At 51.1% G+C, this 25,757-nt stretch overlaps 2 protein-coding genes across 5 annotated transcripts in view; one reads left to right on the top strand and one right to left on the bottom strand.

Annotated features, from left to right (window-relative positions):
* Window positions 1-21,707, top strand: part of RAD54L2 (RAD54 like 2) — a 68,769-nt gene extending 47,062 nt beyond the window's left edge. For 3 of the 4 annotated variants that reach the window (XM_030283495.4, XM_030283496.4, XM_072934861.1), the window contains 19 exons: window positions 1,331-1,470; window positions 3,018-3,149; window positions 3,877-4,109; window positions 4,626-4,808; window positions 5,084-5,217; window positions 5,924-6,120; window positions 6,645-6,987; window positions 8,226-8,403; window positions 8,888-9,139; window positions 9,678-9,796; window positions 10,105-10,220; window positions 11,216-11,315; window positions 11,622-11,827; window positions 13,073-13,248; window positions 13,977-14,173; window positions 14,286-14,482; window positions 14,975-15,064; window positions 15,619-15,711; window positions 15,927-21,707. In XM_030283495.4, coding sequence (XP_030139355.4) covers window positions 1,331-1,470; window positions 3,018-3,149; window positions 3,877-4,109; window positions 4,626-4,808; window positions 5,084-5,217; window positions 5,924-6,120; window positions 6,645-6,987; window positions 8,226-8,403; window positions 8,888-9,139; window positions 9,678-9,796; window positions 10,105-10,220; window positions 11,216-11,315; window positions 11,622-11,827; window positions 13,073-13,248; window positions 13,977-14,173; window positions 14,286-14,482; window positions 14,975-15,064; window positions 15,619-15,711; window positions 15,927-16,912 — 4,072 coding nt within the window. In that variant the 3' untranslated portion in view covers window positions 16,913-21,707. The remainder of the gene's footprint in view (window positions 1-1,330; window positions 1,471-3,017; window positions 3,150-3,876; window positions 4,110-4,625; window positions 4,809-5,083; window positions 5,218-5,923; window positions 6,121-6,644; window positions 6,988-8,225; window positions 8,404-8,887; window positions 9,140-9,677; window positions 9,797-10,104; window positions 10,221-11,215; window positions 11,316-11,621; window positions 11,828-13,072; window positions 13,249-13,976; window positions 14,174-14,285; window positions 14,483-14,974; window positions 15,065-15,618; window positions 15,712-15,926) is intronic. The other variant, XM_030283497.4, reaches the window with a different exon arrangement.
* Window positions 21,626-25,757, bottom strand: part of LOC100224101 (semaphorin-3D) — a 22,799-nt gene continuing 18,667 nt past the window's right edge. Inside the window, exons 9-18 of the mRNA XM_030283499.4 lie at window positions 25,478-25,592; window positions 25,301-25,370; window positions 24,829-24,973; window positions 24,530-24,752; window positions 24,338-24,426; window positions 23,828-23,869; window positions 23,405-23,562; window positions 23,138-23,202; window positions 22,835-22,965; window positions 21,626-22,753 (exon numbers count right to left, since the gene is read on the bottom strand). Coding sequence (XP_030139359.4) covers window positions 22,340-22,753; window positions 22,835-22,965; window positions 23,138-23,202; window positions 23,405-23,562; window positions 23,828-23,869; window positions 24,338-24,426; window positions 24,530-24,752; window positions 24,829-24,973; window positions 25,301-25,370; window positions 25,478-25,592 — 1,452 coding nt within the window. The 3' untranslated portion in view covers window positions 21,626-22,339. The remainder of the gene's footprint in view (window positions 22,754-22,834; window positions 22,966-23,137; window positions 23,203-23,404; window positions 23,563-23,827; window positions 23,870-24,337; window positions 24,427-24,529; window positions 24,753-24,828; window positions 24,974-25,300; window positions 25,371-25,477; window positions 25,593-25,757) is intronic.

The raw sequence follows: 25,757 nt of genomic DNA, 5'->3' as shown, positions 1-25,757 counted from the left end.
TGCACTTTGCTTCTGAGCTACATTGTGCCACTGCTGGCAAACCAGATGGTTTTTCTTTTCCAAAACCTTAGGATTTCACCAGTGGGAGTAGAGTGATCTCAGACTGGAGTGCTGCATGTGGGTGCAGACTTGTTTGGTATTTCAGAAGAGTGAATATTTGGTTATGGAATATATTGTAAAAATTGTGTAATTGCTGCTGTCTTTTGAGAGATGTGACTGAAAAACACTATCACCATTAAGTAAATACCAGTCTCAGATATTTGCTGAGATGAATCCTATTGCAAACAACCTAAAATACAGTCCTTTCCTGTACAGTCCTGGGTACTTGTTGACAGGAATGCTGATGCTACAACTAGCGACTGAAATGTTGGAAGTCAGTTTTACCTGGATTTTATAGAGCAGCAGTTGTCCCACATATTCTGGGAGAGGTTGTGAGGTGGTAAATCACTAGGAAATTATGCTCAAGGGAATTTTAAAAGCTCAGAGGAGAACTAATGGAACAGGAACTTCTGTTGCACCAAGTGGCTCTCATGCCCTGTGCTGGTGGCCTTTGGTTCCTGTTTAAGCTTGTGCAGATTGATTTTCTTAAAGCTGAAGGAATAAGCATTGAATAGGCCTTGGAAAATGGAACTTCATTAGGATAAAAGCAATGTCCCTGAAGTGTGGGGTTGAGTGGTTTTAAAGACTAGTTTGAGAGAGCTAGATTTTACCACTGGTTGTACTGCACCTCTCCTCTGGCAAAAGCAACTTCATTTCCAGGACTGGACATGTGACACTGAAGCAGGGGAAAACCAAATTCTGGAGGTAAATAAAATTACCTGTAAAGAAAGGTGCTTTGAGGGAATGCCTTGAAACAATTGTTAAAACCATTAGAGATCCTAGCTCCTCAAAATGCTGTCAGAAGAGAATCAGGGTGATGACTTTTTGTGGTGGAATTGATGTATTTTCTTCTCATATATCTTCTTTGCATAACTTAGTGCATTTTGTGTTTATAAACTGCATATGAATAAAGAAACCCTTTCAAGCAGAAGAACTACTTTCTGATAACCTAGTTTAAGTATGTGCTTACCCACTTAGGTTTTTCCACCTTTCATTATTTTGCTTCTATTGAGCTTTTGTCTTTTCCTTGAGTGATAGTAGTGTTACCTGTAGTTGAGAAGTGTTGAAATAGCTGTAGAATTTGCCCATATCTTTTGGGGGATGATGTTCCTACTCTGTGTGGCTGACAGAATACCTGGAGCTTGTCAGTCATCTTTGCAGCGGCTGTGCAGCCGTTCCTGTTTTTGGAAGAAATGGAGTGTAACCAAAGCCCATTTGCTCCTGTGTTCAGAAAGCTGTTGCGTGAGGACCAACTGGAAGCCGTGACAAAGGCAGCCCAGCAGGAAGAGCTGGAGAGAAGGAAACGGCTTGAGCAGCAGCGGAAGGATTATCCAGCCTCGATCCCAGCTGTTCCTCTGGAGTTTCTTCCTGGTAAGCACTGGGAGATGCCAGCCAAGGCAAGAGTTTTAAGGATAGATGCTGAATGAAGAATGTAGTGCTATGCTTGTCCGTGGCAGGACAAGGGGTAATGGTTTTGACCTAAAGGAAGGTAGATTCAGGCTAGATACAAGGAAGAAATGCTTTACAATGAGCACAGGTAGTGCAGAGATGTGGTAAATGCCCCACTCCTGGAAGCATTCAAGGTCAGGATGGATTAGGCTTTGAGCAACCAGATGTAGCTGAATATATCCCTGTTCAGTGTAGAAGGGTTGGACTAGATGACCTTTGAAGGGTCCTTCCAACTCCAAACATTCTGTGATTCTATGCTGTACTGGGACTTCCAAGTGTAAAGTCTTGGAACAGCAGTTCCAAACCACTTGTAGGTTCAGTGTAGACAGTTCTACTTCTGCCCTTGTTTTATATTAAGGATGCAGTGGCTGCTTGTTGTAAAGTGCCAGGTAATGTTTGTTGAAGAAATTTTGATGCACATCAAGTGTGTGTAGGAGGATGCTGAAACAGATCTGTCGTGTTTTCCAATTGTATGAGAGCTTAAATCAACAGGTTTGGCAAAAATGCCAGATCCTCTTTGTCCTGGGAATGGTCTGGTAACATGTGTGTCTGGTGCTGGGGATAGTGGAACAATAGACTGGGTGCACATATGTTGGTGATGTAAACTTGGTCTTCCTTGCATGTTTTGGCAAGCAGTGAGTTGCAGGCAGTATAAATGGTTGAGCATCACTCATGTCTTTGGGTGAACATGTCATCTTGCACTGTTTCCCAGTCTGGGTCATTTTGGTGATATAGTTTATATCACTGCTTCAAAAGGTGTAAATGGCAGAGAAGTGCAGCTGGATGTTGGGCAAGGGTAAGGAATTCTTGAGTTGGCCTTGCCTCTTGAAAAAATATATATTCTCCCTTATGTGCAAGTGATAAAAACACTTTACTGTGTGGGAGAAGGAATAAGAGCTGTTTAAAACACTTTGGCTTATGCAGAGTAGGTTCAGCCCCAGAAGAATGTCATTGCTTGCTTTGTCACTGCAGTGATGCTGTTTGGCCCCATTGGCCTTTCCTCCACATGGCAGCACTAAAAACATACACACAAATACTCTTGATCAGCAAAAGTTGTTTATGATATGTGGGATGTAATTATTACAGTGTCCCTACTAACAAAGAGCAGTTATTATCCCTTCAGCAGTTGGTACTTTCTCTGCTGGATGAAACACAGCTTTTACTGAGACAAAAAAAAAATAGAAACAAAGGGCTTCAGCGTGTTGCATGGTCAGTGTGCCCCAATCAGGGCCTGAAACAGAGGGTGCCATCAGCAATGAGCTATTGTTTCAGCATATTGAGAATGGAGGAGATTGTGACCCAGGAAGCTGAGTCATTGCAGGATTGTAGACAGTGAGAGTCTGTTATGGAAAATTCCAGCACTAAGTTATTGGAGCTAAAGTGGAAGGAAATACTGTCTGGTTTCTGAACAGTTTTGTCTCCTTCCCCATTATTATGAATAACTTATTGTTTGTAATTTATGTTTGTAGAGGACATAGTTTTCAGAACAGCAGAGGCAACCCAGCTCCCTGCTCAGGTCCTGGCTGAGGAAGTGATCTGCCTTGACAGTACCAGCAGTGGCAGTGAAGATGATACTAAAGGGAAAAATAGCATTAAAGATGGTAAGTGACCAGTTGCCTCAGCCTGCTCTTTTCACAATATGCTGTTTATTCAGCCACAAGTCTGTTTTCATCTGGTCAGATGCTCCAGTGGTGAATCACTTCAGATTTTTGTAGACCTATTGGTTTCAAATTATGGGCAGTTCTGGCCTGTGAGTCCTTAAATGTCAGTTATAAAATGGCCTGTCAGGCCCTCTTGTGAGCTTGTGTTTATTTCTGCTTTATATGTGCACTTAATTTTGCCCAGTGCATTGCTGAAGAATGCTTACAGAAGATGTGGCAGTGTGTAAAAGCAGCATCTAAGTATTCAGATCTGCAGCTGGAAGTGTTTTGAGTCCCTTGTCCCATATGGATTCAACTGGACTCTTTGGTGATCCTTAGGCATTATATGAGTCAATAAAATTCATGTCTGGGCTTGGGAATTAAGAAAATATATGGAAGAGAATGTAAAACACTCCTAGAAACTATCTCATGTTCTCTTTGGATCAGCCCAAGTTAACGTCCCCTGAAATATTTGGAAGCCGGGGAAGCTGAGGCTTCCATATGCTGGTCTGAGGGGGGTGGTGTGTGCCTGAATCGTGCCTGCTTGCTCAGGATGCATCATTAGGCCAGGGTGGAATTGCAAAAGCTGGGGATAGCCTTATTTCCTGATAGGCTTTTTCCATTCATGATAAACCCTGACATCAAGTTAACTTTGTCCTTATTCTCTCCTGTTTTGGATACTTTGCAGAAGTGATTGAGCTAAGCTCAGGAGAGGATGATGCCCTCCAAATTGTGGACAGCAGTGACTCTGGCAATGAGGGGGAGGAAGATGGCAGTGAAGAGAGCAGTGGCTCTCATGTGAATGATGCCTTAAATCAGTCAGATGCTCTGGGGCAAGTCATTGTCAACATCAATCATCCACCAAATGAGGAGGACATTTTCCTGGCTCCCCAGCTTGCACGTGCAGTAAAACCTCATCAGGTAGGCTTTGTTAGCCTTGAAAATGCAATGAATTTGGGCAAGCCTGCCTGGGAATCTCAGCAGAACTTCTTTGGTGAGCCCTGTGACCAATCTGGTGATGACTGCTGTGGACAGTCAAATGATAAAACTGAATTAGAGGAAGGCCAAGACTTTGTATAACTTCAGCTTCTGTTACTATCAGGCCTTTGTATATTTAGATGAACTTTTAATTATAATAATTATTATAATAATAAATAATAAATATAAATTATAATAATAAAACAAACTAATCAACCCCAATTCAGATCCTCTGGCTACAAATTAATTTTGTTTTATTGATATATTCTCAAGAAATCCTATGAGCATCTAGAAATGCTGACTTTCGGAGCCTTCCCTCGATTAGAGTAATTTAGTGAACTTGAAACATCCCCTTTACATTTTCATAGTACTGATGTACTTGCCACTCTGTAAATACTTAACTGTCTTGGGCTTTTTTGTCTACCACCATTCTAACACTTTTTCTACCTTCCTGCCTAGATTGGTGGAATCCGATTCCTTTATGACAACTTGGTCGAGTCCTTGGAGAGATTTAAAACCAGCAGTGGGTTTGGGTGTATTCTAGCACATAGCATGGGCCTGGGCAAGACCATACAGGTCATCTCTTTCTTGGATGTACTTTTTCGGCACACAGAGGCAAAGACTGTTCTTGCCATTGTACCTGTAAGTAGCCACATGAGGGGCTGGCTGAGGGGCTTCCCTACCCTGCTTCTTTCTTTGCATAGAGAAGGTTGATTATTGTCCCATCACTCATCAAGTTCTATCACATCCTTTCTGCTCTTGCCCCTCTATCATTCCCTGTGTTGCTGAATTTGCATGCTGTGAGCTGCTGCTTCCATCTGGGCACACTGGGTGTCATTCCCTAATCTCATTTTTGTTCTTAAAAATCCCAAATTACTCAATTGGGTTTTTAATCCTTCCATGGCTAACTTTTTCAGGTGAATACGCTTCAAAACTGGCTAGCAGAGTTCAACATGTGGCTCCCAGCACCTGAAAACCTTCCTGCTGATTATAACTCCAAAGAGGTCCAGCCCCGCACCTTCAAAGTCCACATCCTGAATGATGAACACAAGTAGGTGACAGTAAAAGCTTTCTGAGCTCTTGGCTCAGGGGCCTCTGCTTCTTTCTGGGTAATTTTCCTTGCATGGATCAGGGCAGTGCAGTGGTCCTGGACAATTCTCAGTTCATTAGCTGTGTCTATACACCTGCCTGTTGATGTCTTCACCTTCTGGGTGGAATATATTTGAATCTGCTGATACTGCTCCAGCCGTGTATTTACTGTTGGCCAGGATCTGATGTACTGTGGTGGACTGAGCGAAGACAGTGTCTAGATCTGAACCAATTCTGAGCAGACTGGAAGAGAAGGAAGCCTGGGGGACAGGAGCATTGAAGGAGACAACGGGAAAAACAACTTGACTATTGCAACCATGTTCATTGACAGCTTGTTCTGCAAATGATTTTTGCAAGGCCAAATTCAACAGCTCTATAAAAGAGAATTCTTGAGTTTTATATGCTTTTGTGCATGACAAACTTCTACACCTCAGTTTCTGTAAGGATTTGTCATTCTCAATCCTGCTCCATGGTACATAAAAGGCTTTTTCCCCCTTCTGTATCTGTTTGTTTCCTAAAGAAATTTCACTGTAAGCCTCCATCTGGTTTGATGTGAGAAAAGTGCTTTAAAATACCCATTGAATGGATATTTTTTCTCAGCAGACTCCAATCTAGTGATCCAACCTGAAATTGGAGTAAAGCTTACGGTTTATTTGGTTGTTTTGCAGGACGACAGCTGCACGAGCAAAGGTGGTGAATGACTGGGTGACAGAAGGTGGTGTGCTGCTGATGGGCTATGAGATGTACCGTCTCCTCTCGCTGAAGAAGTCCTTTGCCACTGGCAGGAAGAAGAGAACAAAGAAACAAACTGGCCCTGTCATTATAGACTTGGATGAGGAAGACCGGCAGCAGGAGCTTCTGAAAGGTGGGAAGTCAGCTCTCAAGAAGGGAGAGTGTGACCCTGCTGTCCAGCTGGCTGTCAGCTGTGGCAGCACAGCAAAACAACCTATAACTTGCTTTTAGTGTCACTGACATGATAGAACTTTGCTGGGCAGGATTGTGTCTTTGGAGGCAGAAGGCTGTTGAGCTTTGTCTGAGTCTTTAATTTCTTGCAAGAGCTCCAAGTGTGGAACTCAGTACACTGAACTCTGGGATTTGTCATTGTGAGATTTGCCACTTTGATTTAATGCAAGACGCCCAACTTGATGCAATGCAGGTCACTGAACAGAAATCAAGGGACAGTCATGTTTGCTCATTACCACATTTTGCTAAATCAGAACTACTGTCTAGTCAAATGTTATCTCCTGCATCAGCCTTACTCTCTGCACCCATGGATACTGCTTTTTTTGTCTTTCAGAAATACCCTTCCATTATGAAGCTGGTGACCTTATAAAACCAGAACTTTGTCTTATTCATCTCTAACTAACACTTAATGTCCTTTGTCTTCAGGGATTGAGAAGGCTTTGTCTCGCCCCGGCCCAGATGTGGTTATTTGTGACGAAGGCCACCGGATAAAGAACTGCCATGCCAGCACTTCGCAGGCACTGAAGAACATCCGCTCGCGCCGGCGGGTGGTGCTGACAGGGTACCCCCTGCAGAACAACCTCATCGAGTACTGGTGCATGGTGGACTTTGTCCGGCCTGACTTCCTGGGCTCGCGGCAGGAGTTCAGCAACATGTTTGAGCGGCCCATCCTGAACGGGCAGTGCATCGACAGCACCCCCCAGGATGTGCGGCTGATGCGCTACCGCAGCCACGTCCTGCACAGCCTGCTGGAGGGCTTCGTGCAGCGGTGAGTCCCTGGGGAGTTCTCAGGGGTGTAGTCCATGTAAACAGCTCCCTCATCACAAGTTACCTGGCTTGTTTGCTGAGTTTATGTAGTACAACTAAATCTTGCCGCTTTATAAAATCATGGAATGTTTAGGCTGGAAAAGACATGTAAGGTCATCGAGTCCAGCCAGTAACCCAGCACAGCCACCACTAAATCTTGTCCCCACGTGCCACACCCACAGGTCTTTTAAATCTCTCCAGGATTGGTGACTCCACCACTTCCCTGAACAGCCTGTTCCAATGTCTGACCACCCTTTCCATGAATAAATTTTTTCTAATATCCAATCTAAACCTCCCTGGCACAATATGAGGCCATTTTCTCTTGTCCTGTCACTGTTACCTGAGAGAAGAGACTGTTCCCTTCCTGGATATAACCTGCTTTTAGGTAGCTGTGGAGAGAGAGGGGTCCCCTCAAAGCCTCCTTTACTTCAGGCTGAGCCCCCTCAGCTGTTCCTCATCAGTCTTGTGCTCCAGACCCTTCCCCAGCTCTGTTGCTGAATCTGGACACGCTGCAGCACTTCACTGTCTTGTAGTGACCCAAAACAGAACCCAGGATTTAAGGTGGGGCCTCACTAATGCTAAGTACATGGGGAGGTTCACTGCCCTGGCCCTGCTGACCACCCTGTAAAGTTGGTTTGCTGTGGTACCACAGACTCTGATAACAGAGAACTACACCTCTAACTGCCCTAGAGTGACCTCAGGTTTATTTTGATGGCTTAATAGCCAGTTTGGATGTGTGCTTTGTGACATTCTTATCCAAGAGTCGGAAAGTGTTTTGTGAGAGTGTTAAGGAAAGTCACAGTGACTCCACCACTCTGGAAACAAATCAGCATTATTTTCTCAGATGAGGATTCTAAGATGCTGGTCTGGAGTGTTTTAATCACTGGCAGGGCTCAAAAGAGACTTTACATCTTATTTCTGTTTTTCAGCTGCCTTGGAAAACAGGACTTTCATCACTCTCTTAACTCTGTGACCTGTGCTAGAAGACTGTAATGTTTGAAATCTTTGTAATTGGTATTTGGCTGCAGGGAGAGTATCTCAGAAGTGTCGTGCATTAGAGAAGCATGCAATTTAGAGGTCCTTCTCCTGCAGCTGGGTGGGCAAGAAGTCAAAATCTTTCCCTACAGGCAGCCACAGGGAGATCATATTGAGAAATTCCCTTCCCCTGTATTTATCTCACTCTTCTTATTTCCTCCACAGGCGAGGCCACAACGTGCTGAAGGTTCAGCTCCCATCTAAGGAAGAACACGTCATTCTGGTACGTCTGTCCAAGATCCAGCGGGCCCTTTACACGGAGTTCATGAACCGGTTCCGAGATGCAGGCAACAGTGGCTGGCTGGGGCTGAACCCTCTCAAAGCTTTCTGTGTCTGTTGTAAGGTATGTTTTGGCAGAAGATTCAAAGAAATATTCTAATCTCTTAGGGAAAGGAGAATATAAGTCAAAAGAGGAGGTGAAAGTGTGGTTGGCCAGGGACATCATCCCTCCCCAGAGTGCTCTGCAGTGGTTCGACAGTATTGTTATCTTTACTTCCAGAACTGGGGTGCAGGGATGTTAAATGTCTCTTTCAAACTGTGCAAGAAACCTGCTGGTATCAGCTGAAACAATCTGGACTGATATCTTAAACTGCATAACCTTACCTGCTTAGTGCAAACAGGCAGCTTCCTCTGCCTTTGTGCTGTGTGGGGTGCACAGTGACCTCCTGGTTTGTTCTCAAGGAAAGAATTGGACACATTTAAAGATAGGAGAGCCAGAAGAAGTATTAGTTCTTTCCTTTTAATAGCTGTGAGGCCTTTCAGGTCACAATCATTGGCAAGCAGCAGACGAGTGCAGGTCTAACCACTTCCTTTCTTTATCCCTTCAGATCTGGAACCATCCAGATGTGTTGTATGAAGCTCTGCAAAAGGAGAATCTGGCAAACGAGCAGGATTTGGATGTGGATGACCTTAGCACAGCAAACACTAATTCCCGCTGCCAGCCTCAGGGAATTAAAGTTAAAACAGAAAGTAATGCTTTGGCATCACCGGCTGGAGAAGCTACTAATAGCAAGTTCCTCCAGAGTGTTGGCTTCAACCCTTTTCAGGAGAGAGCAAATCAGGTCGTAACTTACGAGTGGGTGAGTGTCATTGCTGGATAACTCTTCATTTGGGCAGTCTGAAAGAATGGACAGTTTTCTGAAGCAGAGCAAAGAGGAGACTCTTCTGTTTGAGTTACAGGTTTCTCCTATGTTCTCTTTACCACAGAGCATCTTGATAAGCAGATCTGTGTGGTGCTAGGAGGGGTTTGTGACTCTCAGGAGGTATAAGTGCAGGCAGCACTCTTATGTCATTGTTCTCATCTGACCAAAAAGGCTGTGGACTTTGTTATTCTAAATAAAGGAGTTAGGGTGAAGTTTGATCTTAATAAGAGGGTGGTAAATCTAGAAGGATGGAGGAAAGCTCTTGAGATGAGTCGTGAGAGGTTGAGAGGACACTCATTCATCAAAGAAGTTTGTCATTTGGAGCTTCTGGAATGGGAGGTAGCAGCAGCAGTTGGGAGTAACATAATCACCTCAAACAACTGGATGTAAATAACCTTGTTGCCATGATTTATTTCTCTCACCTTGAGACAGGGTTGAGCAACTCCACCTGTAATAGTCTCCCATTTCTCGGTAGGCCAAAGACATCTTGTGTGATTACCAGACGGGAGTCCTGGAGAACTCACCCAAGATGGTGTTACTTTTCCACCTAATTGAGGAAAGTGTGAAGCTTGGAGACAAGATCTTGGTCTTCAGGTAAGCAGAGTATCACCAACTGATCCTACAGTCATTAAATACTGGAGTAGTTGGATCCCCCCTGGTACTAGGAGGCTTTTACAGAGGATAAATGCTGTGGCAGTTCCCCTTTTTTCTCCTTTTTTGTATTAATGTGGATTTTTATTTGTGGATTTTATACTTCTGATACTGTCACATTTACTAATGAGGGGTGTGCTGCACAAACAGGGTTTGACAACCATCAGCACTGTCATGGTTGGGGAAGGGTTCTGATACTCCACTTCTGCTGCTGGGGGACTTTCTCCTGAACAGAGATCTTGGTTTTGCAGCCAGAGCTTGTCCACCTTATCTGTCATTGAAGAGTTTTTGGCAAAGAGACTGATGCCGAGTCCTCCAGGCTCAGATGGAGGAGTTCATAACTGGGTCCGAAACATCAACTACTACAGTGAGTGCATCCAGTCCTCCTCTCTTTTGTTGTGACACTGTTTGATCACGTGAATGACTAATTCCTGAAAGTTGCCCACCATCTTCTTTTCGTTGTCTTTGGGTGTGAAAATGCTCTGCTGAAGCATTCTTCTGATGAACCTCTTTCACTGTTCTTACTTTAGTTGTTTTGGAAGACAATGTCAGTTGGATAGCAGCTAAGCAGTAATTTCCAAATCCTCTTTTGACATCTTACTTAGAAGATGTTAGACATCTTTGACATCTCACTTACACACTACTGCTTTTTTTAAGTTGCAAAGATACTTTTTGCTTCCTGTTGACTATTTGTTAGGTCTTGCTTCCAAAACCAGAATCACTGTGGAATGCTTTCACTTGCTCAAGGCTGTGAATTCCTCTCCCTTCTTCCCCAGCTTTAAATCTTTTTCTGGTAGGGGTTGTTGCTTTGTGTGGCCAATTTGCAGGCCAGGACTGAGAAGAGTGGTGGATATGGTGTTCCTGATTTTTGCAGAGCTGCCAGAAGCAAGCTGCTGGTCAGGAATAGAGACATGACACCCCCTGCACTCCTTTACACCAGCACTCTCTGTGCTCAGGTCTAGTTTCTGGGGGTTTGCCAGAGCCTTTACAATTTTGCTTTCTCTTGATTCTTGGGGCTTCCTGCATACATGAGGCCTTTGTTCTTGTTGTTCCTGCTTGCTATCCACCTTGCCTAAAACAGAGCCTTAAAGGGCTAGATGTGTTGCAGTGCTCCCAGGCCTAGCCTTGACATGATTGAGTAATGTTTACTTGATCTTTCAGTTGATCAAGTCCCAACTTGGCTGGCTGCATTGCACCTGCCTTTTTGGGCATATTACAGAGTAGTCCAGTTGAGATCCTGGAGTACGACTTCAATTGGTTTGGAACCAGTTTCAAAGCTCAGTGTTTAGAAAGTGGGTTTGTTCTGATAGAAATCCCCCAAACATGCAGGGCTTTTACATTTATCTTTAATTCCTTTCTCAGGACTGGATGGCAGCACCTCTGCCTCGGAAAGGGAGCGGCTGATTAACCAGTTCAATGATCCCAGCAATGCCTCTGTTTGGCTCTTCCTTTTGTCCACACGGTAAGTTGGCTGGAGCAGGACTTGTACTGATGTTCTGGATGCATGTGGGTTTTCAGTTCTTAACTTCCTTTGTAATATGCTCTCCATGGTATGATAGTGCCATCTGCTTCTGAATTCCCTACGTATGTAGGATTTCAGCCTTAGGCCTCTGCAACAGCTTAACTGTCTTGGAAACCAAACTTTGGTTTCAAGTTTGGAAACATTTCCATAGACCATTTATGGACTCTTGGTTGTAATGGTTGTCCCTGCCTAGAAGTTTTGGAAATTGACCAGAGCAGCAGTTTGAAATTTGCCTTAATTTTCCAGTGCTGGGTGTTTGGGTGTCAACCTCATTGGAGCAAACAGAGTGGTGGTGTTTGATGCTTCCTGGAACCCGTGCCACGATGCCCAGGCCGTGTGCCGGGTGTACCGCTACGGGCAGAAGAAGCCATGCCACATCTACAGACTGGTTTCTGATTACACCCTGGAGAAGAAGATCTATGACCGCCAGATCTCCAAGCAGGGCATGTCAGGTAAGTGTGGATGAACATAATATTCCACTCTCAGCTTTCACTCCTCTTACCTCCTGTAAGTCCCATTTCTGTGGGTTTGTAACTTCTTTTTTTAAGGTTGAAAAACAGACAAAGAGGTGACAGGCACCAACCCAGGGCTATGTTTGATGTTAAAGTTGGCAGTGACGTAGGATCCTGTAAGAAATTCATGGTGATAGAGCCAGCATCCTGCAGCAAGGTTGTGGTCCCAGTCCACTGCTATGCCGTTTACTTCCCCTGCTCCTCTTATGGCTGCTGCAACAGACTGGAGACACAGGGGGTTGCTCATCCTATTTTCCCCTCTGCCTGGATATTGCTCATCTTAAACTGGGTGTTACTACTTAAATAGCTCTGTATCTCCATTTTCCTGCAGTAAGAGAAGAAAAATAGCTAAATTAAAACATATATTTACAGCTTTGACTGTTAGTTCTTGCTTAGGTATCACAAATAAATTATTTTTATTTATTGTGGTTATTTTATCATTGTGGTTCCGACCTGCCTTTGTACTGTAAGTATCTTTTGTGCTGGCTTGTTCCAGTTGTCAAGCTGCTGTCATGGAATGTGCAGCTGAGGGTTGTGGTGACCCAAAGAGAGCTCTGTGTCCTTCTTTGCTCAAAACTCCAGAGGCAGTAGCCCAGCATGATCAGCTCAGTTTGCTGTTGTGCACTTGAGGTGGAGTCCTCAGGCAGCTTGCCTGGCTCCCAGGAGAGTCCTGGATAGAGATGTTTTCTTCGTGTACTCCCATTTGACCTGTGTGCAGGAGGGAATGTTCAAGGAAAACATTCAGGCTTTTGTGAGTAAGGGAGTGTGGCTGCTTTTCTGAGCTTTCCACTTTAGTACATAGTTATTAATTTAAGCCTTTTTGGTTGGATTTGTGGGAGAACACATACTGATGTGACTGCAGTTCTGTCCCAGGATGTGTATGTTTACAGCCTTGTTGCGTGAGATGGGACACAATCCATAATTAGTTTTGTGTTTCTCTTTGTCAGGAGCTTGGTGACCTGCACAGTTTTGCTGTGCAGTCTGCAGCACAGCCTGACTTGGTCAAACAGGCTCAGTTCTGAATATGATGATTTTTTTCCTTGCCCTGACATTTACAGAACATTTCTGAGGATTGTGTAGATTGCAAGGAGGAAGCTGTATTAGGGCAGAAGTGTAGGAGGGACGACAGGCAAGCAGTGCTGATCTCTTCCCTTGTCTGCTCACTCCATTTGCTCTCTTTTCCAGATCGGGTGGTGGATGATCTGAACCCAGTGCTGAACTTCACTCGACGGGAGGTGGAGAACTTGCTGCATTTTGTGGGAGAAGAATCTGATCCTGCTCAGCTCTCCCTCAATCCAAGCAAGATGAAGGAGTCTGTTCTACAATTAGCCTGTCTCAAGTATCCTCACCTCATCACCAAGGTAAGACCGGCCTGCTTCTTTGCTGGCACTGCCCTGCACAGGCAGGAGTGAGCCTGGAGTAGTCTGGCAGTGTGATGGGGCCATGGTGACAAGAAGGATGCACCTAGATGCTGGTGGGAATAGGCAGAAAATTCTCTAGAGAGGAACCAAAGATCCCTGCCCTTCCCTGTGATATCTTCCACTCATCCAGAAACACCTCTGTCCTGTACAGCTTTGGGGGCAGGTTGTCAGGCACCCCTTTCTTCAGCTTTGTGTGGGGCATGAAGGTGGCAGTGGAATATCCCAGCTTGCTGCCAGCTCTTTTTCTGGGGTGATTTAAACTAAAGCTGGAACAGGCAGCACTGGCCTGTCCTGTCAGGAGTGTCACTGTCAGGGTGGTGCTGCAGAGTGGGCCTGTGCCAGATGTTGTGGGGCTCTGGGGGCTGTGTGACATCGTGGCGGGTGCTGTACTTGTGCTCCTGGCCTGGCCAAAGCTCCTGGGTTTCACTGTGTGCTCGTGGTAAGTGACAGCCTTGGCTGGGCAGGTGATGGTATTAGCTGACTGTCAGCCTTCCAGATGAGCCTTGGTCACATCCACAGGGGTGCCCCCACACGTGCTTTGCCATGGCCAGCTCTGCCAGCCTGGGGAGGAGAGAGGCTGGTGCAGGGAGCGGGCGCCGCCGTTCGGGGTGTGCTGCTTCCCTCTTGCGGTGTGTGGGTGCCAGAACCGCGGTGCTGTGGGGTTGCAGGAGCCTTTTCAGCACGAGTCACTGCTGATCGACCGGAAGGAGCACAAGCTGACCAAGGCAGAGAAGAAAGCAGCCAAGAAGAGCTATGAGGAGGAAAAGCGAGCATCCGTCCCCTACACCCGGCCGTCCTACGCACAGTATTACCCAGCCAGTGACCAGAGTCTGACAAGCATCCCTGCCTTTAGCCAGAGGAACTGGTGAGCACCTGCCCCTTCCCTTCTCCCCATGCTGCAGACATGAAATGAAGGGGCAGATGATGCTTATCACTGTGGGGCGGGTGCTGCACTCTCCTCCCTCCTCTCTCACTAGGCGACCAGCCCTCAAGGGTGAGGACAAACCAGTGGCAAGTGTCCGCCCGGTTCAGTCCACCCCCATTCCAATGATGCCCCGGCATGTCCCCATGGGTGGTGCAGGATCAACCTCAAGTTCCAACCCTGCTGTCAACTTTCCCATCAATTATCTACAGCGAGCTGGTGTCTTTGTGCAGAAGATTGTTACCACCACGGGTGAGTTGCTACTGCTCAAAGTGGGTTGGGTATGTGATGCTCATGGTAAATTGAAGATGCCCATGGTTGAACTGAGGATCAGGGTGAATTGTAGATGCCCACATGGGCTGTGGGCAGATGGGCATCAGAAGCAAAGATATTGTCTCTCTGCATTTGAGTGGTTCCTCTGGGCCTAGAGGACTTTCCCTGCAGGTATACAAGAGCCATGGACGTGGTGGATTGCTGGGAGTAAACTTTCCCTGATAGGACTTGCAATACTGTCACTGATGGTTCTGCAGATGCTGTGCCAGGACAGCATGGCTGTAGCTTCCTTGGAGCCTCTGCTGCCTTCTTGTTGCTGTGTAGAATTAAACCCAGAGCTTGCTTATAGCACAGCACACAGGAGACACAGCTGCACTGCAGAAAAAGGGGTTGGTGATGCACCTGCCCTCTCCTGGCTGTGGCTGACATGTAGTTTAATGGGCACTATTCTGTTTCTCTCCCCACTGCCAGATATTGTGATTCCGGGTACAAACACATCCACTGATGTACAAGCTAGAATCAGTGCTGGTGAGAGCATCCACATCATCCGAGGGACAAAAGGTAATTCTGTCCTGCTAAGACTAGTGGATAGGGTCCTAGCCAGTGCTAATTAGCAAAGAAAATAATGTAAAGACTTGAATCATTCCCTTGAGAAAAAAAGAAACAAGAAGGGAAGGAGGTCTTGAGTTTGCATTGACTCAGTTGCTGCCCATGCTCTGGATTTGCTGGTGCTGCATGTCTGTTGCAGCTGTGTCTGCTCCTGTCCCTGAGAGGAACTGTTGAACTCTGTGGCTGAGTTCTTCCTTCTCACAACACTCACTGCATGTCCTGAGGCAGCCACACATTTCCTGATTCTCCCAGAGCAAACTGTTTCAAGTGTGAAGTTCCACATTTCCCTCTGCCAGCACACTGGGAGGGGGTGATCTCCAGTCTAGGAAAGCTGAAAGGGTCAAAGTGGAGAGTGAGGAAGGGGGTAAAAGCCCTCCACTGGGCCTATGCAGCACTGCTGTCCTATTCTTGCCCAAGAAACCTTGCAGGCTCGTAGATCCAGGTTCTGAGCTGAGACTGGAGTTGTAATGAAGGTGTTGAATGTAGTTGTCCTGCCTCTGTTCCAGGGACATATATCCGGACCAGTGATGGTCGGATCTTTGCCATACGGACCACTGGGAAGCCAAAGGGCAATGAAGACCGTCGGACAGCTGCCTCAGGTAAGGGCTTGTGGGTGCTGTGTGGGGCTTGCACACATGCTTTCCTACTGGAGTGTCCGGGGCAGCATTCCCTGATGTATTCCATCATATCTGTGTTTAGAGCTGACCCCACCATATCCCAAAGATATTTCCACCTTCTTTTCCACTGTTGCCTCTTGCCCGCAGGTTTTTCTCTGAGGTCATACTTCTCACCTGCCCCGTCTCCTTGTTTGCAGGCTCCCAGAGCTCTTCCCTGGAGTCCACGAGCAATGGCAGACACAGTGCCTCATCCCCGCAGCTCCCCAGCGCGGAGGAGCTGACTCGGCCCATCTCCCCCGACAGCCCCGAGATCATCAGCGAGCTGCAGCAGTACGCGGAGGCGGCGGCCGCGCGCGAGTCCCGCCACAGCTCTCCCAGCACCGCCGCGCCGCAGGGCCACGCCGCCCGCACGGACAGCGCGCCCAGCGCCGCCCGAGGAGCTGAGCAGCGCGGGGGGGTTCCCTGCATGGCTCCCTCCGTGTCCTCGGCCCTGCCTGCCACCAGCCAGCACGGCGATGCCCACCCGGTGTTGGACTTACGGGGCAACAAGCGCAAGTCAACGTCACCATCGGCTCCGGAGGAGCAATCCCGGAGGCAGCAGAAGAAGCGCCAGTTGCCATCATCTGCGCAGCCATACGAACACGGGTTCCCCGTCTCTGGTGGGTTCACCATGCCTCCTGTCTCTTTAAACCACAACCTAACCCATCCATTTGCCTCCCAGCCAGGAAACTCCTTGTACATGGGCACTGGTTCCTCTTATTACCAGCTGCCCAATTTACTCCCAGACCCTCATCTGGTGTTCCCTGTGACTACTGACCCTCTGCTGACAGCCGGCACCGCCAGCTCTTCTGCTGCTACCTCAGCCACCGCCAGCGTCCCCTCATTCATGCTAAACCCTTCTCTGGCAGGGGTGCTGCCCAATTACTCGCTTCCCTTCACGCAGTCACTCCTGCCCGAGCCCAGGATGTTCGCTCCTTTCCCAGCCCCCGTCTTGCCTAGCAGCCTTCCCAGGAGCATGGCATCTGCCTACCCTGGCTACATGTCCCCTCACTCGGGCTACCCAGCTGGGGGTCTCCTTCGGTCCCAGGTGCCTCAGTTTGAACCCCAGGAGGTCCCAGAGGTGGGATGCAGCTCTAATGATGAGGACAAAGACGACGATGTCATAGAGATCACAGGGAAATAAAAAGGCCCAGCTCCTGCTCGGTCTCAGCTCCGCCAGGACACAAAAGTTGCAGGACCTTTTTGAGAGTCAGGATTTTCCCTCTGGGCCACGGCAGTGGGTGGAGAAGGATGCAAAGGGTGTGTGGCGTGGGGGTGGTTTTGTTCTTTTCGTTTGGTTTTATTGTTTTTTAGCTGTCGAGAATAAGAATTGTATTAGGGGCTGGGAGATGGAAGAGGGATAGAATGGACCTTTGAGAGCTGGGAGAGCAAGAGCCGGGGAGGAGGGAAGCAGCAATGCAAACTGTAGGAGTGCCTCCCCCCACGCTCTGTCTGTCTGTCTGTCTCTGTTCTCTGTCTTGTCTGGCCATGGAGGCTTGGTGTTGACAGTCACTGCCCTTCTCAGGCCTGGAGGTGCGGGCTTGACCGCTGGCAGGGCCGAGCTCCCTCTCACATGAACTGCCTTATCTGTGAACTTCTCTCACTGCAAGAGGGGTGGGCCGGGGGTGACTCCACCAGAGGTTGGGGACAGTGTTTTTAATGGGGAGGGAGTGGGGAGGCATTTACATTGTGTATGTTGGGGCAGGGAGGGAGGGGATTGATGTCAAATAAAAGAAGAAAGAAAAGAAAAAAAAATATAAAAAAAAAAAGAAAATACCCCACAATTTGTCACCCTCTTCAAATTCACATGAGACTAGTGGGAGTGGAGGGCTCCAGGCAGGCTCCTGTGCCAGGGCTCTGGTGGGGGGCTCCCCCAGGCCCTTCTGGAGGGTCCCGTCCAAGGTAGGTTGGCCCTGTGAGTCTGATGCCACCTTTGTGTGCTAGGGCAGATGAGTGGAGCAATGCTACAGGCCTTGGTGGCCATCGGAGGGGAATCCTGCTGACTTCCCTGTATCCTGCCAGGCTGTGTGAAGGCCACGTCTCACCCTGCTGTGGCCCACCAGATCCAGGGGTGGGTGGGCTCGCTGCTTCTTCTGAACAGCACCAGGCAGTGGAGAAGGTTGGGAGGGGACACTGGACCAGTGCCAGTTGCTGTTGAATCTGTGACTGGAGAGACTTTCCCCTGCACAGAATCTCTACGTTAATTTATTTCATGAAGGCATAGTATTTATTGTCTGGGGGAGTCTTTCTTTCTACTTTTAAATTAATTTCCATATTAAAAAAATAAAAAGCTGGCCTCTATCATGTAGTGGTCGCTTGTTGGATTGTCTGTGTGGGGACAGAAGCAGATGATTGACCAAAGCCTAGCCTAGGAGCAGGGCCTACCATGGAGGTGGCCTGTGGCTGACCCCAGTGGCACCGGTTGGATGTGTTCCATCAGGACGTTCTGCCAGAGCAGGAGCTGCTCTGGGTGCTGAGCAGCTGGAGGGAGGATGGAATCCTCTTGTCATGGGGTTGGTGGAGGAGCACATATGGAAGCCTCCTGTGCTCATTCCCAGTGAGAAGGAGGAGAGCTGTGAGGTTATGGAGCTGGGAAAACAGAGCTCTTGCTGGGGAAGTGCCTTTCCCCACACAGGGAGTGGCCTCCCTGCAGAGCCTGGCCCTGGCCCTGCCAGCGAGCACCCCAGCTGCTTCTCAGGGTCAGGGCTGCTAGGGAGAGGCTGGGATACCCAGGTGCAGCTGGACTTGGAGAGTGTGTGTGTGTGACCACACTGGGACGGACGCTTGAAATCCAGGAACCTCCGTGTCACATCTGGGTATCGCCATGCAGGAGCTGTGCTCGCCTGTGTTGGATGGCCCTGGAGCTGGTGGTAGCCCTTAGGGACCCCTTGGCCATGGAGGCTGCAGTCACTGGTGTTTGCTGGGACCAACTAGGTGTAGGAAAGGGCAGGATGTCCTGACATCCTCCACCAAAGGGGTGCTGGAAGATGGGGACCTCCCTTCCTTAGAGAGAGGGTTGTGTGTGCACGCGTGTGTTACGGAAACACAATAAAAAATGTTATGGGGCTTTCCTAGTGTCTTTCTCTGTTTAATGGACATTGTCTGTCAAACATAACCACACCATTCATAGAAGCCTTAGATCAACAGTTTAGCTATGCAAATTATTTTAATTATTTTTTTAAAGAAAACAAACATTAAAATAGTGCTTTCTTCTTTAACATATCCTAGGAGTTGAAAACCGAGGGGTTCTGAGCAAACTGCTGGACAACTTGTCTTTGGATGCACCATGGAAATAAAAATCAAACCCCCCCACAAAAGTAACAAAGCAAATTAACTGATGGTGTTCATGCAAGTTTCTCCAAAGACTTGACAGTGCTGCATCTGTGAGTCATGCCCTCCTGTGCTCTGTGTGTCCACCTCATGCACTACCCTGTGACACTGATTGTATGACCAGCTTGCCCAGATGTCCGTTGCATCCCTGTGAGGCTGTCAGTTTTCCTGTGGATTTGGGGAATGGACCTAAGCAAGGGCTTTCCTTGTCGAGAGTAGCAAGTGTTGAGACCTGTGGGCACGTGTGGGAGGTGGGAACATGAGCAGATCCCCCAGAGCCCTGCGGCTGCCCCAGCCCTTCCTGTGGGGCTCATCCACGGGACCCTCCCATGTCATCTCTGAATGGGGCCTGTGCTGGGACAAGGTGTGAAGATGTGGCTGGGGGCAGTCAGCACCGTGGTCTGGATGTGGTTCTGGTGACTGCACACCTCTCTGCTCCTTGTCTCTCCAGGAGAGCGCCCAGGGCTTCCAGAGCAGGCCCTGGCACATCCCTGTGCTGCCACCTGATGTGCTCCAGTGGTCCCGCAGCAGAGCCTGAGCCCTGTGGCTGTAGGAGCTGAGGATGACTGCCATTCTGCTGCCACAGGGTGCAGGGTGTGCTTGAGGCTGGCTGTTAACCCAGCACCAGGGCGAGGTGTGAGGGCTGCTCCACTTCCTGTGTGGCCATGGCTTGCACACGCCTTGGCACCCTCCTGTGGGTGGCTGCCCCGTGTGTGACCTGCTGCTGGCAAACATCCCTGCACAGAACGTGCCCCTGTGCAGCCCCAGCCCAGCTCTGCCCCAGCCACCAGCCCTGGGCCCCCGAGGCAGGGGATGGGCCCTGGCAGCCCCTCGGCTGAGGTGGTCACAGACATGCCCTGGCCACAGCGCTCCCATGGGAGCTGGCAGTGGCTGGGGCTGCTCCAAGGCACCTGCTCTCTCACAGTGCCATGGGAAGGAATTCCTCTGCCCCACAGAAGCCACAGGGGGGTGTGGGTTATTCCCAGTGGGAAGAGCTCTATAAGCTCTAAAACTCCCCTCCTCTGGGGCCTGCTCTTCTCCCTCACCTGCTCTCCCCAGAGATTTCTCCTCTCCAGCATGTGACTCTGCTGCAGAGGGTTGTCTCTTGGTTTTACTGAGCTTGAAACAGGGGCTTTCCCTGCACTGCTTAAATTCTTCTTTTGCTGCTGAATTTCTGTCTCCAAATGACCCGATGGGAAGCAGCTGCTGGTTCTCAGAGGGGCTGTGGGTGACACTGAGGATAGCAGCACAGGACCCTCTTCAGAGGGTTTTGGACAGTAAGGAAGATATCTGAGCACAGCCCAAGGCCAGGGAAGATCTGTGGGGACCTCAGAAATGGTCAGCTGGCCGTCTATGCTGGCACCCAGCACTTGGCCCTTGCCTTTGGTGGGAGGTTTGCTCTCCTGGGGACCGGGTGAAGGCTGGGTACCACTGTGGAATAGTGCCATGGGCACAGGGCGGCTGCTGCTGCTCTGTGCCCTGCGCTTGGTGGGCTTGTTGCTCCCACAGCTGATGTGCCTCCTGGGGCTTCCTGGGGGGCTGCAAGGTGGGCACAACACAGCCCAGCCTGGCCCATGTTGGGCAGGATCTGCTGCACATTGTTCTGGAGTGTCTGGGTGGGTGGGGAGGTTGGGTGCAGCTACTTGGAGAAAGCAAATATTCTGGCAAGCAAAGGGTGGGATTTCCACGGGGTCTTCACTAGAAATGATGTGCATTTTGACTTAATGATGTCAGTGAATCATATAATGCTTTGGGCTGGATGGGACCTTAAAGATTGTCTTGTTCCAGCCCCTCTGCCATGGGCAGGGACACCTTTCACTAGACTAGGTTGCTCCAAGCCCTGTCCAGCCTGGCCTTGGACACTTCCAGGGATGGGGCAGCCACAGCTTCTCTGGGCAACAAACTCAAGAGGCTGAAGGTGCGAGGATTGTTGCTGGTTTGGGGGTGGCTTGCAGGCGAGAAGGGACAAGTGGAGCAAATACCTTCACATCTGGTATTTCTTGCCACCCTGGAATAAATGTTGTTGATCCAGTCTTGGAAGGACCACAGGTGGGGGAGGGCTGGGGTGGGGGGCAGAGGTTGAACAGGGACCATAGTCCAACTAGATTACAGTGAGGGATGGCTCCTTGCACCTTGGAGCAAGTGCTCCCTGTGAAGGGACGATGGGGCAAGTGAGGGAGAGCAACCTCTGCCACCTCCCGGACCACCACCACTGCCTCGGCTGCTTCATGGTGCCTGGCTCGGAGCTGGAGTCTGGCATGTCCATGGGAGCCTGAAGGAATCCATCACTGAGTCTCATTTGGGGTTTTCTGTTGGTTTGGGTTTATTTTTCTTTTTTTTTTTTTTTCCTTTTATTTTCTTTTTTTTACTACCGCCTTAGTTTGTGGCCTGTCTTGTTGTGGTTGGAAAGAGTATTGCTAGCCAGGTGGGTCAGTCGGTTGGCCCCACGCATGATCATGTGCTTCCCTCTTCTCTCTGTCGAACGGGATGTGCTCGCCTGATCTCCCAGAACAGAGACTTTGAACAATTTGTTGTTTATATGATGTATTTATTTTTACTTGTGTTTCATGTCATTTTTTAAAAAAATAATAAATTGTAAGTTGGTATAACTGCCTGTTGCTTCTCTTTTTTTTTTTTTCTTTCTTTTTTTTTTTTTTTTTTTTCCCAGTAAAATAAACGTCAAAATGAAAAAAGGAAAGTGGTGTCATTTGAAGTGGGTTGGAGCTGGGCTGGGCATGAGCATCTCTGCACACCTGGAGCCAGGCCTCAGCCAGCAACCGTGTCCTGCTGCTTCCAGCAGCACCTGGGCTCCATCCACACCTCGGCAGCCACCCAGGTGAACATTGTGCCACCTCCAGAGCAGAGGGAGGCATCACACGGCCGGCCCTGCTTGGGCTGGGTGCTGCGGGAGTCACGGAACCATTGGGACAGCTGGCCCTTGCCCTTCCCTGTCCCCTGTGCTTATTGCTGCTGCTGATCATCAGTCAAGGCCAGGGGAAAGCAAGGAAAATAAATATTCTGCAGGTAAATAGCTCTGAGTCTCGGAGAGGCGGCAGGGGCTGCATGCCCTGGCCCCGGTGCCCCGTGGGGCGCGGAGAGGCCGCGGGGCTGGCGGGGCTTGAGGTAGTAACAGCGAGGCGGTTCTGCACGGGCAGGAGAGAGGTGTCCCGGAGCTGGAGCCGAGGAGAGGGCCCTGGAGAGGCCGGGGGGAGCTGTGGGCAGCCCTGGCTCCCTCTGCCCCTCACAGGCGCTGCGGGTGCCTCCGCACCCGGCCGTTCTTGCCGTCGAGGGACGGATGCTGCCACCTGTGCCAGGCTCGCTGCCGCTGCCGCTCCTGCAGCCGCAGGGCATTGCAGTAGGCGTCCAGGCTGGTGCCCGGTGCCCCCAGGGCCCGCGGGAAGCCCTTGGAGCCCGGGTGCAGGTCAATCCGGGGCCGGGGGCTCTGGTGGGTCCCGCCCGGCTCAACCCCCCTGCTCCGTTTGTACGGCGGCAGCTCCGTGGCCTCATATCTGATGACGCGGAGGCCGTACCGGGTGAGGAGCCGGGAGAAGGAGCGTTCCACCGCCTGGCACTCGTAGGTGCCCACGTCCTCCCTCGACAGCTGGCGGATCAGCAGCCCTTGCTCCAGCACCAAGAAATGCCCGTTGTTCCTGACCTGAGGCAAAGACGGAGCTCGTGGGTCAGTCCCTGGGGATAAAAGCCGCCCTGCCCCTGTCCCCGCTGCCCCGTCCCGCACCTCGCTCGGGGCTGTCTCCGCGCCGCGCCGCGCCAGCCAGCGGATCGTGACCTGCGGGGAGCGCGCCAGGCACTCGAGGAAGGTCGAGTTCTTCTCCACCCCAAAAACCACCTTCTCCACCGCGGCTGTCCCTGTGCAGGGGAGGGGTGAGTGCCCCGAGCGGGGCTGTGTGACCGGAGGGAGGGCGGGCAGCAGGGAGCAGCCAGCCCGCGGTGGGAGCGCTGCGTTCCCAGCGCGGTGCCGCCCGCCCTCCTGGGCATGGCGCTCCCTGCTCTGGCTGCCCCCACCGGAGCTGGCGCTCACCCTCTGCCGTGTCCTGGCACTGGCTGAGCGGGTCAGCTTTCAGCACGTCCTGGCAGCGGGCACGCCTGTGGGAGAGCAGAGAGGGTGTGGGATCCCCCCGCGGCAATGCCTCAAGAAGGGGGACTAGGAAAGTGTGGGTGGCAGGCAGGCAGAGTGGCAGTAGGGATCTGGCTGATGGGTAAAGCTCCAGGGCTGCCGCTTGCCCTTCCCTGCTCCCAACAGCATCTCCTCGCAGGGGGTGCAGGGCTGGCCCGGGCGCACACTCACCTCTTCTCGGTGAGCAGGTGTGGGGCGCAGGTCTTGCCGTCCCAGGTGCAGTAGGGATCCCTGGCCAGGCAGCAGTCTGTGCAGGTTTTGCCGTAGAGCTCGCAGCGGTACAGGGAGAGCTGGAGCAGCCCGTGGGTGCTGCTCACAAACAGCTCCTGCTGCTCGGGCAAGCAGGACAGGAGCAGTCAGTACCCACGGCTGGAGACCGGGGCTGGCAGGGAACAGCCCTGCCCCGTGCTGGGTGAGACACTGGGGGACAGTTGGAGTGCGAGACAGAGCCTGCCGTTCCCTTAAAGCCCTGGCAGGATCACATTCCCTAATGTGCTCCCCCTGGGGCCAAGGGACCCGGCAGAGTGGCTGGGATCAGCTGGCCTCTATCCCTGTCCCCGGACTGCTTTAGGGAGAAGCAGAAGGGACACTCACCCGCTTTGGTGATAACTTCATGTCCAGGATGGGAGAAGGTACCTGGAAGGGGGAACAAGAGGGTGCTGCAGATAGGTCAGTCCCTCCTGGGGACCCCAGCCTACCAAGTAGGATTGTGCCCCCAGGGGTTACAGGATGCCAGGTCCCTGGTCACCTGCTCCATGCAAGGAGCCTGGGCCCTGGGCTGGCCCTTCTTGGCATGGGCAGCCCTCCTTTCAAACTTGAGCTCAGCCCTCCCATTTCAGTGTGGGCTCCAAAGTGCAACCCACATGCCCCCTGAGGGACTGAATGGGGAGCTGGAAGATGACTTGGCTCCAGTCCCACTGGCACCCCTCGGACTTTTTCTGCTGCCCAGGGCGGGTGGGAGCCCCTAGCAGTGAGGTGAGAACCTCCCTGAGAGCAGCCAGTGACTTCCTGCAGAGCCCGCAGGGAGGGTGTCAGGGCCACGGGTGGCTGTGTGGTCCAACCCTGTCACTTCAGCCCCCGTGGTGCCACCCTGGCTGCCTGTACCTTAGTGACGGTGATCTCCTCCAGGCTGATCACCTCGGGGCCGCGGCTCACCCCGCCGGCCAGGGCCACCTTCAGGACTCTGCCGTCATCTGTGAAGGCAGCGGGCGGAGGATCTGTCAGGGCTGGCGGGACCGGAGTGCCACACAAGCTGCCCCGCGGTGGCAGCGCTCCCAGAGGCGGGTGAGCTCCCACCTGTGCCGAGGAAGAGCACGTCGTACTCCCGGCTCTCCGCGTCCAGCCGGTGCACCAGCAGCCGCCGCAGCCGGTAGGGCACATTGACCCGGAGCAGCACGGGCTGCCGGCCCTGCGGGTACACGGGCTCCCACATCAGCTGGTGGCTGCGCACGAAGCTGATCAGCTCGTCGGGGAAGTCCTTGGTGGACTGCAGGAGCGGGTCGTACGTCTCGCTGGGGCACTGTGTGACACAGGGGCTGCATTAGGGCCCGCCCAGTGCGTCCCACTGCCCCTCCCGCTGCTCCCCATTCCCTTACCGTGCCGGGGCGGGGGTAGGGGACACGGCCCTTGTATTCCACCCAGCGGTAGTCGAATCCCTCCTTGTGCGCGAAGGGGCCGCTGAAGGCGGCTCTCACGGCGGCCATGGAGTAGATGCAGACGGCGGAGCCGCTGAAGACACCGCTGTGGGGAAGCACAGGGCTCTCAGCGTCCCGGCTGCTCCGCGGGAACCAGGTGTATGCACAGCCACCCCCCTGGAGCCCACGCTGTCCCCTGCCAGCCCTGGAGTCACGCACAGCTCCGCGGGGGTGACAGGAATCGCTTTGACACAGCCAGTGCAGCCCGGGTGGAATGATGTGCAGGTGAAGCAGCGGCAGGGAGGGCAGGGAAATGCTGGCGGCCCTTCCTCAGCCAGCTGGGTGCTGGTGCTGCCCTTCTCCCCACAGAGCTCCCTGGGGACAGCGCTGCTGAGTCCACGCAGGGACTGTCCCACATGAGGGTCCTGCTCACCTGGAGACTGTGAAGAGCCCAAAGATAAGGGGGTTCTGGGGGTCCCGGGTGCGCAGGAGGAAAACATCTTCTGCAAAGAGAGGGGTGGAGGTGAGGCACAGGGTGCAGGTGGGCATGCTGGGGGCGGGCTGGAGGGAGCAGCCACGGTGGAGCTGCATTCCAGGGCCGGGCACTCACCCAGTTGGTCGAAGTGGGTCTCAGTGCCCTGGGGCCCGGGGATGGAGCACACCAGGCGGGCCTTCAGGAACGTGCTCCAGCGGTTGATGAGGCTGCGCTTCCCTCCAACATCGTTCTGCCAGGCACCAAGAGCCGGGATCAGTCCAGCCTCTCTGAGTCTCCTCCACTGCTGTGCCCTCCTCATTCCCACAGAGGGACACCCCCAGCCCTGAGCTTTTTGCCTGTGGTAGGTGTGCAGTGACACCCTCATATTCCTCTGATTGGGGTGCTCCTTGGTCCA

This window comes from Taeniopygia guttata, chromosome 12 (assembly GCF_048771995.1).
Source record: "Taeniopygia guttata chromosome 12, bTaeGut7.mat, whole genome shotgun sequence".
Taxonomy (NCBI): Eukaryota; Metazoa; Chordata; class Aves; order Passeriformes; family Estrildidae; genus Taeniopygia; species Taeniopygia guttata.
Note: the sequence above shows the minus strand (reverse complement) of the source record. Positions and strands in the feature narration are given on the sequence as shown.